The sequence below is a fragment of the Falco punctatus genome (genome assembly GCF_963210335.1).
Source record: "Falco punctatus genome assembly, chromosome: 4".
Taxonomy (NCBI): domain Eukaryota; kingdom Metazoa; phylum Chordata; class Aves; order Falconiformes; family Falconidae; genus Falco; species Falco punctatus.
This window is the reverse complement of record NC_137583.1, coordinates 104,167,066-104,185,427: the sequence shown is the minus strand read 5'-3', so window position 1 is coordinate 104,185,427 and position 18,362 is coordinate 104,167,066. Positions and strand designations below refer to the sequence as shown.

At 35.5% G+C, this 18,362-nt stretch overlaps 1 protein-coding gene across 4 annotated transcripts in view; it reads right to left on the bottom strand.

The window, feature by feature from the left end:
• The window catches only part of TOP2B (DNA topoisomerase II beta), a 65,197-nt gene that overhangs the window by 9,278 nt on the left and 37,557 nt on the right, over positions 1-18,362 (bottom strand). For all 4 annotated transcript variants that reach the window (XM_080385034.1, XM_080385036.1, XM_080385035.1 and 1 more), the window contains exons 13-29: positions 17,612-17,737; positions 16,651-16,761; positions 16,465-16,570; positions 16,158-16,267; positions 13,382-13,474; positions 13,175-13,289; positions 10,714-10,835; positions 9,751-9,899; positions 8,285-8,516; positions 6,693-6,827; positions 6,059-6,259; positions 4,225-4,420; positions 3,968-4,059; positions 2,631-2,786; positions 2,411-2,494; positions 1,130-1,327; positions 635-779 (exon numbers count right to left, since the gene is read on the bottom strand). In XM_080385034.1, the coding sequence (XP_080241160.1) occupies positions 635-779; positions 1,130-1,327; positions 2,411-2,494; positions 2,631-2,786; positions 3,968-4,059; positions 4,225-4,420; positions 6,059-6,259; positions 6,693-6,827; positions 8,285-8,516; positions 9,751-9,899; positions 10,714-10,835; positions 13,175-13,289; positions 13,382-13,474; positions 16,158-16,267; positions 16,465-16,570; positions 16,651-16,761; positions 17,612-17,737 (2,371 nt within the window). The remainder of the gene's footprint in view (positions 1-634; positions 780-1,129; positions 1,328-2,410; positions 2,495-2,630; positions 2,787-3,967; positions 4,060-4,224; positions 4,421-6,058; positions 6,260-6,692; positions 6,828-8,284; positions 8,517-9,750; positions 9,900-10,713; positions 10,836-13,174; positions 13,290-13,381; positions 13,475-16,157; positions 16,268-16,464; positions 16,571-16,650; positions 16,762-17,611; positions 17,738-18,362) is intronic.

Here is an 18,362-nt window from a genome sequence, read left to right as displayed (position 1 = left end):
TCATGTAACCACTTTTTATTCTTTTTTTAAACCTCATACTTAAACGTTCTCTTCTGTCTTAAGCTTTCTATTTTGTTGCTGTCCCCCCATTACTATGTTATTTCTCCAACAGTAATAATTAATTCCTACTGACAGAGGAAAAAGGTTAACATACACATTTGGTAGGTCTGCCAAGCCATAATATGTGCAACTTTCTAAAAGTCAGAATGACTGAATATGTCAATAGGAAAATTATTTAATCAGGTTTTACAATCTACACTATTACTCAGACTGAGGATGAGTGCTATGTCCTTCGATGTCAGAAAGCATACAAACTAGAAATTTCAGTGGGCACAGAATTAGTCTAATTATGTAAAACTAATCTATTTTTCTACTTGCAAGTTCAATGATTTAGACACATACACACACACAAAAAAAACCCCACCAAAACAGATGTAGAAAATGTAAGATCCACCCCCCAGAAAAGCAGCTTACGTAACAGAAATTTCACCAAAGTACTTTCAAGTGTTTTCACACATCTCTTCAGGGAAAGAAATCAGATGAAACAGTGATTATTGTGGCATTATTCACCTTTAATTTAATGCCCTATTTGTATACACAACTATGATTAACTATGACTGTGTAAGGATCTTACCAGGCTCCTTCTTTTCTCTCTTAGGTTTAGGGGTTTTAGTTGCTGTGGCTGATGTATTCAGTGAGTCATCCCCGCCACCCTCAGCTGGAACACCACCAAATTCTTCATCAAATTCCATTTTTATTGCTAGAGAATCTGTTTCACCCTAAAAATATTAAAAAGTTGGGCAAAATAAAACAAATTATACCTTTATATTTTAAGATAGAACTGTAATAGTTTTACAGAAGATAATAGCGAAAGTAGACGAGTATACTGTCATTTGTTGAAACGTCTTGAAATTAAGAAATCTCAATAAAAACACCTGAACCGCAAGTAGTCACAAGAGGCTTGCAAATATAAAAGAAACCCAGTATTAACTTATTCATGCATTAGGTCAGCAAAACAGTATAAATACAGCTTTAATGAGGCCTAGCAGTTTGGATTTATGCTACCAGAGTAGAAAAATATAGCAGTTACGTAGTAAGTAATCTAACTACAGCAATATTTTCAATTTACCTTTTTCTTTTTCAGCAGTTTCCTGCTGGCATCAGCTTTCATGGCAGATGTAATCTGTGGAACTATTCTTCTGCCAAATGGTGATGGCATGGTCTCTTCCAATTGAAGTTTCTTCACCTTGGGTTTACCAACTTTGCCTTTTATTGGTTTGCCAACCATGCCAGCCAAAACATCTTCTCTTTCTTGTGCTTCTACTTTCTAACAAACAAGGCCGGGTGGGGTGGGGTGGGGTGGGATGGGGGGGGAACACATTCTTTTTTAATGAGGACAAAGTAGAACATGGTGATTATTTAAGATTCATCTCCTTTACACATGGAGCACAAGGCTTCCCTTAATTCTCACTTGAATTGTAACACACTTCCCAGTAATGGAAAAACCACCACTTAATCTTGGTAAATTCTTCATTACCCTACACTTTTTTTCATGATTAAGTAAACATGAACTTTTGGACCCTGCTAGACTGAAAAAAATTCTTTTATCAAGTTTCTATTTCTCATGTATGTGTCTGGGTAACGATGTAACTTTTCAGTGTTTAATTTAAGCAACTAGTTTTTACAGTAATTCCAAGGCACATTTTCCAGTCCTTCAGTCAGCTTTTTGCACAAAACGAACATAAAGCTGGAATACAGACATCTGAACACACCACTTCCAATTGCAGCTGTACCACAAACACACGAAGAAATAAAACAAACACCTTATTTGTAATATCCTGTGTCACTTCAAAAGATTATATCAGCCCTTTCCAGGCAACACTCAAAGCTGAGGCTCAGCAAGCCAGCCACCAACAGGACTTTACATTTTTTCAGAGTTACTGATGAGGCAAAGTAAAAGCTCCTCATATAGTACTTATGGCCTACACGCTTAATTCCTACATGTACGGCTTTGCATTTGACAGTATTTATTGCCTCACACTCACAACCAATTAGATCATGTAGAACTACTACTACTACTATTATTATTACCAGTTACTACTCCCACCTTTTTGTGTCATATGAAAACAGATTTTCTCCTGGTACTTTTTCTTTTATCCTTGCTGACTTGGAAAAAACCATTAAATTGTATAGCTGCAAAAGACAATCCCTGAGGAATACAACTAGGAACACAAATACCCCATATTTATTTCCCACTTACCATTACATTTGGAGGTCTATCTGTTTTTCATCCCAAATGCGGTATACTTTATTGTTTTTTGCTTAAATTATATTACTTTGAATTAATTAATAAATGCTTTTAATTAAATTAATTCAATATTTTTATAAGGATATGTAAAATAAAACATACTTCAAGCTCTTCAACAAAGGCTGCTAAATCTTCTTTCCAAAGATCTGAAGGAGATTTCCTTTTAAGGTCATTTAGTTCTCGCTCCTAAAACATTAACATAGATACAACATAAGTTACTAAGTTACAACTAAAGTAAATACTATCAAAACTGAACATTCACAATTAGACACATCAGTAATTACTGTATCACTTCAGAACAAGCCTTCCATAGTGTACTAACCTTTGAATCTCTCTGCTTAATTAATTCTTCTACTTTCTCTTTCGTGAGTGACCATAGAGACATGTTTAAAATATAGTTAAAGTCGGGGCCAGAAGTTGAGCCAGAAGCAGAGGAAGCATCATCATTTGGGTTCTGTGGGTCCTCCTCTTCTGCTGCCTGAAGTGAAAAATTTACAATTACAAGTATTAATAATCTTAGCTCTATGCATAAACTCTAACACTGCTCCAAAGCACCACCAGCGAGTAGTAAGGTCTGTCCTCATAGATTCAATAACCTTAACATTTTCTGGACCTTTCCAAAAGGCCACATTCCTGTGACTTTCTGTAACTGGATTATTTAATTATTTCATTTAAGAAAACAAATCTTAACCTGATGCTAGCCATATGCCTCGTACGCTGCTGGCTAAGATACTGGTACCGTCCTAGCTATCTCACAGGGCTGAGACCTTTGCCCTTGGGATATTCATGTATATCTCCTTCTTCAGAAATGAGCAGGGTCTTTCAGATAGAAATTGCTATCAAAGCCCTGAATGTACACACTGTGGTTTGGAAGTGGATCAAAATTTCTCATAATAAAAGTTTCATTATAAAATACAACACACTGCATGCAATTAAAATACAGTAGCAAAAAAACGCAAAGCAAAGCAAATGAGAAATGAAAACCAATAGGGAATGCAGTGGGAACAGCGTAGAAAAGGGGTGTCTTGACAGGGATTTGAAGTTGCTTTTCAAAGTAGTTTCATCTTCCCATAGTAAAGCATGAAATTAAACTTGTCACGTATCTCTTCTGGATCAACAAAAATCCCTCTTGGGTTTTTTTAAAAAAAAACAGAAATAAATATAGGTCAAGGTCACATTTACTAAACTAAGTCCAAAAGTCATAGCTTTACAATATTGATGTTTCATTACAGAAATCTAATGCATAAGTTTATGTACCAATAATTACATTCTGCAATCATACGACATAAATAATAAGGGGGACATCAGTTATATATGTGGGGTAACTGATGCAGCATTTTATGTATCAGCTAGTCAGAAATCAAGCTGCCAGTTTGATTTGGGTACATTAAGAAATTCAATCCTCTGCATTCTCATTTTAAGGCTTGTACTATCTAGTTTTCTTCTAAGAATTATCCATATGCGATACCATTATGTGACAATATCTTTATACAAGTTTCACATATTTTTAAAACTGGAAGCTAAAAGTAGTAATGAATAATCTTTTTAAGGTGTTATGTGTGTTATAAATTATTTTATTCACATGTTTGTTTTCCAGTAGTCTAACTTAATATCATTTATAACATTAGCAGCATTCACCCAGCAACTTCAGATTATTACCTTTTCTTGTGCCTCCTTCCAAGCTTTTACTGGATCAGATTCATAACCTTTCTGGACCAGCATCTGAATCAAATCTCGTTTTGATCTGTTCTCTACAAGACACACACACAACCAGGCGGCAGGGAGAGAAAGAGGAAAAAAAAAAACCACATCAGTGTCTTGAAAATAGATGTCTTACATGCAAGTACATTCTACTATATTTAACTCTTTTCCAGATTTCCCTCCTCTGTTAACAATTCTAACTTACATTTACTCACCTATGGTAATTTTTCCTTGTATCTTCTCTAGAACAAAACGAGCTTGATTGTTAAGCTTGGTAGATTCTGCACCCAGCATTCCCACAAGCCATTCCTTGCGTAAACTATAATAATGCAATCGCAAATCAAAGAACTCCTTCAAGATGTCTTGCACGGTTTCATACTTCTTTAAACATCCCATATGATCGAATAGCACCTACAAAATACATAATATACTGCTTGAGAGATTGCATAACTCCAACTTTGTTAACCTTTGTGTACACGTGTATTTCTACTGCACACATACATGCACCACACAGAAAGTGGTATTTTGAAGACTGAACTCAAACCTTGCTATGGAACTACACAGCACATAGCTGGACAGATTTTATTCACAAGTATATTTAAAATGAGATTTATGGTCACATGTTCAAACAGGAAGACACCTATACAGAGAAACATTAATTCAGTTGAATGACTAATTTTATCTAACTATTAAAGCACAAGTTCAGTAGCACCTACTGATTTATAACTATTTAACTAACAGTTGAAAAGCATCTTTAATAATCTTTCAGTTCAGTTGTGAAATCTGCCACTTTTCAGCTGTGAAAACTGCCATCCTTCAAGTTCAAGCACAAACAAAGTAAGAAATCATTTTTACATCATAGGTGGAATCAATCCTGCCTGAATTCTGACATCTGCAGTTTAGACATTTATGGTGAACTGGTCACCCTGGGCGGCCTCTATAGCCAACTGAAAGAAATAAGCCCCTCTAGGGGGTAATTCATCTATCTAAAATACCTATTTGGGAGCTGGGTGAACAATGACTAGCTTGCATTAACTTTTAGAGATGCTTACACTAGGGCAGATTAATTCACACAGAAAGCAGCCCTCACTATTTATTTCAGTATGTAGAAAATGCAGAATTAAGCTGCAAAAGATTTTGTAATCTGATAAACACTAATTTGAAGACAGATTCTCACAGTAGTTCATACAGTGGCTTAAACCTGTGAGAAATACTATCACCTTGATTTCGTAGTTTCGCTTTTCAAGCACAATCTACAAAATGGGTAGGCCTTTTTACTCTTCCAATTCTATAGTCTTTATTTTTCATCTATTTTCACATAGCTTTTGATTTATAAAACAACAGCAACAGTAATGGTATTGTTGCTTTGTGATAATATCTGAAAGTGGTATCTGCCATAAAAAAAAATAAGAACTGTTTTCAGAAAGACAGGTTGTTTGGAAACATTCTAGCAGAATTATCTTACAATTCAAATCCCTCTCGTAATAGTCATTCATATTTACTCACATTCTTACTCCCATCTTGCTTCAAGCAGAATAAACCATACGAGTAGTTTACATCACTATTACATCTTCAGAAACTTAAGGGTAGTGTTTTCTACACCTTACAACCTAGAATAGTGTTTTTGTTGATGAAAACATTGGATCATTTAATTCCAATTAGAGGACTAATAGTCCTGCATAAAGTGTAATATTGAAAGTGTAACTTGTCTTAAGTTTAAAACTCAAACCTAACTATAACATGGCAGGAAGTTTTGTATAATCTGCTTTACATTAACCATTTTTCGTTAGTTGCAGAGGAAGTTTTCAGTTACAGGAAACTAAACACCCTAAGCCTGTCTAATTTAGTTTGAAAGATTTCATCAGGACTAAAATGGATTTGCTGATCCATATTGATCTCTTATTTGTGATCACTACAATTTTCTTATATTCAAACAATTTCAAATACACGATACACTGTTCAATACCAAGTACCAAAGTACACACAAAAACACTGGAGCTCACAACAAGCAACAATAAGGATTCTGATAGCCAAACATGAAAAAGTTACCATAGAATTACAAGTAAGACTTGTTTGAAGCTTAAAGACTTTGTGCAATCCAGCTGCTTCTGCCTGTGCAAGTTTTTCTTCTGTCATCTTGACAACAAATTTCACAGTTGTATCAGTGTGGTATTCCTTATAGTCAGAAATTAATGCTGGAGTTTTTTCAGTCCCATTCAACATAGGTTCTAGAACCTGTTCTTTGTACACCTATTAAAAACAGTTTAGCAAAAGACAAAAACACTTCTTAAAACCCTCAATTCCTTAAACCAACTGAACAACATAAGATTTCAACGCTTTGCGCATTACATTTGATAAGTTATAATTTACAGAACCAGTATAACCTGCAAAACGCAGGCCAAGACTAGCACAAACATTAAAAGGCATCTAACAAGAACAGAAAAATCTACTCAAAAGAAAAAAGGGATTAAATATCAATTCAGCAGGAGAAGCAGGTATTCTTTGTGGTATGGACGGTAGATAGCACAAGGAGAAACCCATCTCCTACAAAGGCACACAAAAGAATCAAACCATGTTCCCCTCCACGTATGTATAATCATCAGAAATTGTGTTAAAAGTTCATCCAGATGTAGGATTAAATAATCTACTATGAAACTTTTTTTTTTTTTTCACTGTTACTTACCTGGGTCCACGTCCTTACAGGAAGCTCTGTAATTTCTACAGTGTTCCTGTCCACCACAAATATTTCACCACTGACCACATACTGGTTTTGACCAAGTTCTTGAATGGTTCCTTTGAAGTTTTTGTAGTTTGGGAGCTGAAATTGCAAAAAACAGTGAAGTGGTAATAATCTTTATAATAAAAAACTGGGGGAATATTTGTTTCCCATACACCATACAGCTATCGCTTTTTATTGCACTAAATCATCAACCAGCCCCTCATGCCTGTGAAAATCTTAAGTCATATGAAAAATACTACGGAATAAACAGAAAAAAAAGACATGCAAGTGGCAGGAGCAAGTATCTTAACATTTACAGGGTAGATAAACGATTAAGAAGATGCAGCTGAGCCCAGCAAGGTGGTGGGTTTTTTTGTTTTGTTTGTGGGTTTTGGGTTGGTTTTATTTTTTTCCTTTTTTTCTTTTTTAAATAAAACTGCAAGCACAGATAAGGCATGACAGAAAGCAGATTAACACCCCAGTCTCACAATAATTTTACAGAAGTGGTGCAACCTCCCCTAACCATTTTTTCATTCTTGTGCTGTTTGGCAAAGATAGTGGAACCCATCCAGTTTAAAAAAGTAACTAACAGGGAGGGGAGTTTTCTTTAACTGAATTGATTCCCTTATCCAGCTTACCATGCAGCCACAAACACATACCAGCATAAAGAAAGGAGCTAGATGGAGGCAGAACTGCCTCTTTCAACCACAGTGAAGCTTCAATTGACTGTGAGACTACACAGAAGGCCTAGGAGTCCTAAAGGAAGGGCAATGGATTGCATTAATTTAAAAAATCTGTTCATTGTTCCCAAGAATTTGCAAAAGGAAATTCACTACGTCATGAAAATTGATACTGCGCACTCAGCGAACTGCGCTCTAAGTAGAGAAGAAAAGATGTTTCTGCTTCTGTGACTTGGTAAACAAAGCAAAGTAGCACTATCCAGCCACTGTAAAGGCTACGTTATCTGTATTTCATCTGCTGGTTATAGATATTCTGGGTTCACCCAGGTATTTTTCCTGTCCAAATTTTTTCAAGCGTGCACCACTTCCAAGACTTTTTATAAAATTTTAAATAAAGGAACAGAAGCTGGATGCAGTTTAGAAGCTGCTGATTTTCTTGGAACAGCGACAGTATCTTTTCCTGTGCTTACAGATATATAAGAAAGTATAATTCAGACAGGACAGAGGAAACGTTAACTTTGGCTGAAGATAAGTAATAGTACCTTCAAAAAGGAAAGAGTGGTACAGCTTTTTACTCTACTGCCATGTCATAAATACCCTGTAAGACTGGCAACTGTGAAGGCTTACAGTCAGCAGACTGAAGAAGTCCTGGGAAATAATGGGAAAAATACTACTTGCAATGTTTTTTGCTTCAAGGTGAACTTCCCCAGCCTCATCCCAACAGTCAAGTAAAGCTCCTACACAAAATTACTGGGACAATCCAACTCAGATGTTCCAACAATCAAGCATTTCTAGTGTGATATGAATTCATCTTGTAAGTACAAAATAAGGTTTGTGTAGCAAACATAAAACGCCAGTATATATTATTGTTTTTACCATTGGGTGGGGATCTAAGCCATCCAGCATTCGTCTGACGTTGTTTACAATCTCTCTGGTATCATAGTTTGGAAGTTTGCAAGCCCATCCAGTACCAATTCCTTCAGCTCCATTTACTAAAACCATAGGAATGATGGGAATATACCATTCAGGCTCTACACGTTGGTTGTCATCATAAAGAAATTTAAGCAAGTTGTCATCCACTGATGGAAAAAGCAGCCTTGCTAAAGGGCTTTAAAAAAGAAAGACAAGAAAACTGTTTAACTGGAGTTCAGTAAGTACATAATGCTTTAACAGTCCATGGGTCTAGATATGATTATTTGTAGATTTTTCTCATGTCTTCCTTTCTCTTTGCCATTCTGAAGCTGAAAATACAGTGTACGTGCCTCCTGAGAAAAGCAGGTTCTTCCCAATGTGCATCCATAACATGTTTGTTTCCTTCACAACACATGCACGTGACACGCTAGTAACTGATGACATTTAACATATACAAAATACCAATTTTTGAAGCACTCTGAACACACAGTTCAATGTGACAGTAGGTCACCCAGTAAGAAAGCAACACAGCATGCAAACAGTTGCAAAACTTTGTTGTTTAATTGCAGAACTAGCAGTCTCTGAAAATGCTACAGTGCTCTTCCTAGTGACTCTTTGTTCATATAGAACATTGCCCTGGGTGAATACAATTTCCAGCACCCCATGCAAAATGGAAAATGTGAAAAAACAGGTTGCTACAGAAAAAAACATACATAGGAAAGGGAATACAACCTGATACTTAAGCATAAAGCTTACAATTAGAGGAAAGGAAGAAACTACAACGAATTTTAGGCAAAATATCAGACTGAAATTAGCAAATAAAGAAGCAACATAACTTAAAAAATACTATAACTTATGTTAAGGAACACATTCTAACACTGCATGCCAAATTGAATTTCAAGGTATTAGCTGTGAAAACTCAGCATCATTAAATTAGGACTTCATTAGTCATGATAGATGTGTGATTTAGCTTGATATGACTAAACTCATTCGAAAAGAAAAGAATATATCTCAACTTTCAAGTCTATGCTGAGTTGCAGGACTTAGGACAGGTACCAATACACTTTCTATTGTGAAACTGATCAGATTTCACACTGACAGGGAAACTGAAAGCCACTTCTGCACGTCACAATTTAAGTTCAGTAACTAATCAAAATTATCTACATTTTCAGTCTTCAGCCTTATGATTCAAAGTTTAATTCCTTAAAAGCTATGATTCCCACAGAACTTCTGTGCATGGAAAATCATGCAGAAAATCAATATGCAAAAACACAGAGATGTAAAGCAGAATTTGAGCTTCTATCAAAATATTCCAATCCTCCCCCACTCCTTGCCCATAAAAAAAAAAAAACAAACTGTAGTGTTGTGAAAAGATGAGTTTCTAACAAGGCTTCTTAAAAGCATGCATTTAGCTTTACATTTCTGTTTACCTTAACATGGTGAAAATATAGCGAGGGCTGGCAGCATCCTTCCCACCATGAAGCCTGGTACCAAACTGACCAATAGGTTGTAGCAGATTAACATTGTTACTTCCAACAAAGTTCTGAGCCAAGTTGACAATAGTCATCATTAATGCTTGCTGCAAGAAAATACACATTCATAGTAATAGAGAGAGGCAGTCTTTCCTAATCAGCCAATAAAATATATTTTTAATGCCCCAAAATTGTGTGAGTAATCTGAATTATATTTCAAAAAAGTAGTCTCCCTGAGAAAGGAATGTTGTAAACCTGTTGTAAGAGCTGCTGGCAAAACATAACGCTTCCTCTTCTGCAGACACATTGCCTCCCTGCTTTAAGCGTCCTTACAATCTATGCTTATGAAAACCCCTGGGCTTCTCCATTTTTTCTAAAGCATTTCTCTGGAGGAATGAATGGGGAGCAAACTGACTGCACTTACTGCTTTTAAAGAGAGAAAAGAAGAGATGGAAAGAGACTATTAATATGGCAACTCTTGTTAATATTTCAGATAAATATAAACAAATCAGGAGCTAGAAATAATTTTTGTTCGAACACTGTATCAGGTTTTTGAAGAAAAGTATCTCTTCTTCTTACAAGATTATATTTCTCGTTTAAGACAAAAATTGTCCTAGTACGTGGAGCTCCTATATTCCTATGATTTGAGAATCTATAAGTTACCTGTGCAATTGGCTGTCTACTATTTTGCCACAACCCACAAATTATTTGGGATACCACTGTGCACAAAGGCTTGGAAGGAATGGAAATATGCTGTATTATTAAGCTACATACTGTTAGGTTTGTTTTCTTTAAAAGTAAATCTGTGGTTTGATTAGTAGACTTATAGTCAATAGGTTTGCAATTTCAATACAGCAGACATTTGCCTAATATTTTATATAGGCTAAAAATCTTCACAACTTTGCCATCCTTCATACTCACCTCCCCATGGTGATAAGCTGACATTTCAGCAACAGAACCAGCCAGCTGAGCAACCTTTACTTCACGTTTATCATTTCTCTTAAAGCAAGTGAATAAAACTTTGCGTTGCCCTGGTTTTAAACCTATTGAGAAGAATATCCCATTTTCAACATACACAAGCATATGTTTTTAAGTAATAAACTTGTTTTGTCTTACTGTCATTTCTAATCTCTCAAAAGCTTAAACACTAAATCGAAACAAATTCAGTGTAATATTAACAAAATACCAAATTAATACCTCAGGGGGGTTTTAAATAATAAAAATTATTTTGGCAAACTGGAAAAGTTACCAGGACAGTGTAAACATAACCCTTTCAGCCAATCACTACTATGGAGCATACAACATTCTAATAAACTTTATCCTAAATGTAAAGCTTCTACAAGTTGAGTTGTTTCTTTCCAGTCTACTCAGCAAAAACTTTTTCTGAAGAATATCAACACAAATTCAGCAGTGACAACTGCAACTGTAGCTTACACTTATTTTAAAGCACTCTGAAATTTTACTTTTGGTGTGAAATCCTCAGTCATTAAAAATACTCATTAAAATATAAAAAAAGATATGTTATTTGTCTTCCTTTTAGATCTAATTTTTTTATGTAAGAAGCCAGTGTCTTTGATCTTCTGACTTGTTTTTTATTGTTTAGGCACACTTTAAGTACAACATCTGTGTGGACGGGACTGCAGTTTTTCTGCATGTTATCGAGAACTGATAACCAGTTCTAGATCATGCTTATTGATCCATTCAGTGTTTTAAATCGCATACAATTCTGAAATGCACTAAAATATTGTTATGTGTTCCCATTACTAACCTTGGTCAAAGGTAAGAGTAAAAATTGAAAAAAAGACACTGACTCCAATCTACATTTCATTTAAATACCAAACATTCAATTTTCTTTACAATGGGCCTGCACCATGTTTTTCTACCAAAAATCTATTGCATGTAACAGAGGATTTGCTTTACACAGGAGAATCACCAACAAGTAAAAGTGGTAACTAGTAATTGTAAAGAGATTACAATTGTAATGTAATGTTTTTCCTCTTCATTCTTCCTATGCCCAGAAAGCAGAATTTACAGCCAAAGCTGGCAGAAACACTCATAGCAATTATATATAACACAGAAAATTACACGTATAATACTGTACATACTATATATGTATAGTGTATAATATATATGGTGTTATAAATAATATTATATGTGTAACAGAGCGATTATATGTAGTATGTATACTAATATACATACATACATTCTATTACATATATACACACAGAGAAATAGATGAATAAATATGTTCCCTTCTCATTTTCCTTACACTTCCATAGACACAATCCTGGAAAACTTCAATTCAAATGAAAAGTTATCTACTGCAAGTTCATACTTTAAGTTTCAGAAAAACCATTCTGCTGTTTCTGAGAAAACAGTCAGGGTAGAGGATGTTATAAGGAACAATGACCTCTTGAAACACGCAGCTCTGTGGTGAACCCAGAACAGTAAACTAAGAAATGCTTGCCTAGAGACTACTGGTTTATCCTAATACCCGACTACGGGAGGAAGTAAGTCCAAAGCTGAAACAGAGACTGACATTCTTTGATTCCCTAGACACACCTAATCCTAATCTAATTATTCTGCAATAGAGCTGGAGATCCAACCTACTAGGAAGCTACTACCCCCCCTATCCACCTGTGAACTATCCTACTTTCTCATCTAAAACATAAAACCTCTTATATTTTGCTTCATTTTTTTGGTGTGGGTCTGTAGCATCAAGGCGGCTGACCACCTCCACTATAAAAAACGTAGAGGAAAGAGTAGATAAACGTGCTCTTTTTTTTCCCCCCCTCTGTGAAACCTCAAGGCCTTTTTTCCTGTATCTTACTAAGCATATGCATACTGACAAAAATATAGGCAGAAATTCCTGCTCATGCCGTCTGCAGGCAGTTTTACAAATAAAGCTGTAGCATAGTAAGCTGCTTCTTTTAATGTTCATGCCATTGCAAAGGGAGCATTAGCAAACATGACTGACAGAACCCCAGGAGGATTACAGGTCAGTAACCACTAAAATACTGCCTGTGGTTTAAGACTGAAGAGAGAAAACATTTGCATCTTCATCTGCACTCAGCTGCCGACTTGAATTTTAATTATGATAAGCACTTAAAAGACTGGCTTTCTCTGATGGTCTGACTAGAAACAAAGCACATGTATGGTCAAGGGAACAGGCCTGGTTAAGTAAAAAGGCTGTGCAACAACAGCTTAAACTTCCTCACAGGAGAAATATGGCAATTCCTTAGCATCTAAATGCTAACAAACAAAAATATAAAAGTTCTTACATTCTCTACTTGAATGCATTGATTTCCAATAAAAAACACAGGTTTAAAAATCAACAATAAAGAGGAATGTTCCAGCAAATCATAATGAACTATCAGCTTACCATCAACAAGGGAAGGGATAGATCTCTCATTGTCTGAATTTGAGAAAAGGATCAACTCCTTGTTAATGAAGTCATTGTAAGTCAAATGTTTTGTTGCTGTACCATATAAAAATTGCTGAAAAAAACACACACATTATTCACTCAGTACAAAACTATATTACATTTAAATCTCACCCACCAGATTTATTACTATGATTTAGGACTCACCTCGGGAAGGCCATGTAGCCGACGCTGTCGCCTGTCCTCCATGAAGTTTGTTAACCATTCTTTTCGGTCATCAATCTTTTTCTTACTGAAGGCCTGAAAAGATTCCAAGTACACTAAATTATCAGCATATAGATGCTTGTGTAAATGTGTGTTACTTTAGTCAGAATTTTAAGTGCACTAGCTGATCAAGTATTCAATAACGCTTAATTCAACAAGATAATCCATATAACTAATGTTTATGCAGGAGCACAAGCACATGACTTTTCAGACATAGTTGTGCAAGATTTTTCAAACTGACAGGTCTCCCACTGATCATAATTGAAATTTATATTCTATTCCTGAAATCTGTACACATTTAGACAAATCTTATCATTCTTATCTCTCGCTTCACATCAGAATTGTCCTTTGATACACAAGTTTAAAGGTGTTAGGATCTTTCCTCAAATAATTTTAAGGTTGGGTTCATAATTTAAACTAACGAGCTGTCATCAAGAAAATTAACTGAAGGTATTACAAAAAATACCACGCTCTTCTTGTCCTCTCCATGCCCTGTTTGCTGTGTCAGCCACAGAATGTTAATAATTTGTAGCTGTTCCTGAGTGGTTGGCCCTAGTTCTCTTAAGATTGACAACTTAACAAAATTGACACTGCATTAAAAGAATAAACCAGCATTTATCCAGCTAACTAAAGGCCTTAATCTTAGTCTTCATGATGACAAGGCATCACTTCAAAGCAACCACTTATCACTACAAAAAGACACAGGAATGTTCTGAAAGACTTTGTCCTGATATAGAAAGAGAGATCTGCTCCAGTGAGTTTCTTCTCCAGAGGACTAAGTGAGGAATACATAAAAACTGAATATGTGGCTTAAGCAAAATTTCAACTACTTCGGGAAAATTTTGTGAGTTGCTGAAGTACTGCCTTTTTTTTTTTTTCTCAGGGAATAACATATAGAGACTCCATCGTGTCCTGATTTCAACCACTCTACTGCATAAGACAACACTCATCAGTGCTATCTTTTTTCAAGGACTCGATCTGGAGCACTCCAGAAGAGTTCAATGAGTAGTTTCATTTCCTTGGAAACTATGCTATGACACAATAAATAATGAAGATCAGTAACTTACTCTCTGAGAAAGGGACTAAGTGCTATTGCCCTCTTTCGCATCAGATTGACTTCCTTTGTGAACAAAACTCAACAATTCACAATGCCAGACATCTGAAGGCTTAAGATTAGGCTTTTGTAAAAATATTACTGAATCCTTATGATTTTCTCCTGGCTCTTTTCAGCATATTTATAAGTTTTCTAGACCACTGAAGTGACAAATGACCAAGACCTGGATCAGCATAAAAAATATTTTAACAGAATAAAATAAAAGTTATTCTCAAATATTTATTCTTTAATAGAATAAAAATGTTTTTTTCTTTCTCTACTTAAAACTGCTATTCTAAGACCTCATTTACTAGCAAAAAAGTTCTCCAGAATGCAGAAGAACTTGCTATGTGAAGCATTTTTTGTTTTCCTAGATTACAGCTATCACAAAGCTTGGTAGGACCCATAATCTTACACCAAACTATGCCCAGAGGTAAATTCGGAGCTGGGATTATAGCTATCAGCAAAGAAAACGTGGGTAGGAGTGTAACTGAAGCTTCTATTAACAGCCTCAGTACTAGGCAGTAGTTGTTCCCAGTGTAACAGAGATGACTAGCTTCATCCCGAATTGACAGAATATCATTTTAGACAACAGTGAGGATCAGCTGTAACAGGTTATATGGCCTCCAATATCAGCCTGTATATGGAGGTCTATTTGCAGAAAGAGAGCTCAGAATTTTAATCAGGAAGTTCGAGGTCTCTCCACCAATTAGTTTAACGTATATGCAATATACAGACTCCTTCTCTATCTAGATGAACACACTTCTGTGCAATGGGGAAACACATACATGGATTATATTTAATGTGCACCTCGAGCAGAAGTAAAATAAGCAGTACAAATAACTTCTGACACATCAGGCTGGTTTTCTTCAACAGAAAAGATACCTACTGTACCTTTCTGCTAGTAAAACCAAACCACACCATTTAACTGGATCCACAGTATAAGGAAAAACATCCTGTTTTGTCCAGGATGGGTATTTTCCCATTTTTATTTTTCACTCTCCTATACCTTTTTCCCTCTAATATCACCTACAATTAAAATAGTGAATTAAAGGAGACAAAAGGTGAAACATTCCTTGAGAAAACAGCTCCATTTGAGACACACCATCCTTTGCCACAAGCTCTCTTTGAAACACAAGTACTTTCCTGCACACAACTATCTAAGACTTCAAATTCAAATGTGTAGAATACATGTATGAATAGACATATGCCACACTGATACATCTTCAATAAATAAATAATACTGATTTGATCTTACTTGCTCAGAAACAAAACATAAATCCCTAAGTAGATGTGAAACGTCATTTGTTTAGGCTCTATTGCCTTACTCTGAACACTCTTCTGCATGTTCCATCTTTAAAAGCAATTCTAAATGTAATGTTTCTTGATATTCACACCATACAAAGTTGATTAAAGCCACTACGCAGAAGGTAGAGCTGATATTGTAGTGTGGAAAAAGCTCTTATTCCACAATTTAAAATCTTTTCCAAAAGCTGCTTTCTCTCCCAAAAGTATTTTTTTCAATTACTCCAGAAAAAAAAATATCCCTGTTAGGACTTACTCATATTTTCAGCAAACAATGGAAACGAAAATGCATCATCTAGCAGCACTTTTATATGTTCCTACCAGTGTAATGGCAGCATCATCTTCAGGACCAGCATATCGAAATAAGATCCTATGTCTTTCCATGTCAGCAAAATATTCTTTTGCTTCTTTAGCAGTGCTGGTACCCAAACCTGTACAGTACAAAGGAACAGTTACTCCATATTCAAAATTTAAGTTTTATCTTTTACCCCTTTTATTTTACTGGAAATATTATTAAAATCATTATAGAAGATACTACCATGAAAACAGTTACAAATAAAACTTAATAGCATCCATTTTTTACGTAAGTTTAAATCCATGAGGTTCACTTATTTGGTTTTAAACAAACCTTTGTAGTACTTTATCTTCCATGCTTTATGATTCTCCATATGCTTCTTCCACTCGTCAAATTCAGGAATACTATAGAATGAAAGTTCTTGCTTATTTTTGCTTGCCTTTAAAAAAACAAAACACCTAATGAACTTTTCTGTTGCGCTGTAAGTAATACATAAAATCTCATTAATAAACCCCATACCTTTACAATAGGAGTGATGAATTCCTCAAGAAAACCATGTTTCAACAGTGATGGCCAATTGTGATGAATAAAATTGATCAACAAGCCTTTTATGTGAGATCCATCCTGATCCTGAATCACAACATGAAAAGATGAGGTAATCTTACAAAACATCAGATCCCTCCAAACCACAAAAAAACCCACTCACTGACCTGCACACATCAAAACATTGTCTGTTGACAGAAAACATAGAAAGGAACAGTTACTTTTAATTTGGATTCCAGACTGGACCTGGGTATAAAATAACCACCTGTGAATGGCACTATCCCTGAGCTAATAATAAGCTCTTCCAAGCCAAGTGTACAGTTGCTGTTCAAAAGTTTCTTTGTCTCTGCCATGTTTTCTCCGAGAGCTAGACAGCTCTCCCAAACACCACAGAACTGAACTTTTGTGGAAGAAAGCCAAGCCTGGCCCACAGTTCTCACTGGTGTTAAGATGCTTGATAGTTCAACCTCCCAGGGGAAAAAAAAGTTTCACAAATATCCAAAGCATAGGATTCCTAGCCTTCTAAAATCTGAACAATAGATACACATTTAATGAGATTACCCAAAAATAATTGCCTGCATTCTTGTCTCTCCTTGACTTTCTAGTACTACTACCTCATGTATTGTTCCTTTTGCCCTTACTTCCAATGTATTTTTGAGTTATCAAAAGCATTCTTCTTTATACATGTTTTTATTATTACTTTGGGTTGTCTGTTACTGTGCAGCAAAGTTCAGTTGTTGATTTGGAGCAAACAAAACAACATACAGATAAATTATTCCCACAAAAAAACCCTCACACATTAGGGGCTCTCTCTGCATATATCCATATTGTCCTAACACAGGGAAAGGTTATAATCATAAAAATGTAAGCTACCAAATTGCAGCAAAACACATTTTAAGAAGCTCTGTCTATTAAAACCTGTGAATTTCAGACTCACCTGATCTGTCATGATCATAATTTTTCCGTATCTCAAACTTTTCAGAGATTCTGGATCTTCATAGCTTTTCTTGTATTGTAGTCCAACTATTTTGATGATGTTGTTGATTTCTGCATTTTCCATAATCTGTATAGAAAAAGAAAATTTTGTGGTCAGTGTAATAAGCAGAAATTCAGAAATATCCCACTTTTTTTGAGATGGGCTTTATAGCTACTTTTTCAATGCACCCCTACCTCAACTTCATAATCTTTTTATCCCCAGCCCCCCTGCAGCCTTCACAATTGTAAATATTTCTTCTGTACATGCAAATTCTCAAGACTATACCACACACTTTCTCCTCCACAGCCTGAGGTCAGGAAGGCAGGGAGAAAAGTGCATGTAACAAAGTCATCTCACAAAACTGCCTTCTCTTTCCACTATTTCTATGGGCATCTGCCATACAACTCTTCTTACAGACAAATTATGGAGGACAGCAGAAGTAATGCAATGGGGTAATGCTGCTGCTACTGCCTCACATTGCAAGTCAATGAAATCATACGGCAAGGGAGAGAATATAAAATTTTAAGTTTTTTAAATATTCATGTGAAATGTTAATACGAGTCATAGCAGAATTTCCTTCCACTTGTGAAGAAATGAACTTTATCAACCCAATATATCATCTGCAGTACTACAATTAATATTTCCAGGCTTTAAAGTAGCTGGTACTTTATGAAATCCCAGCCACAAAATTTTCATGAAAAAGAAAAATTGA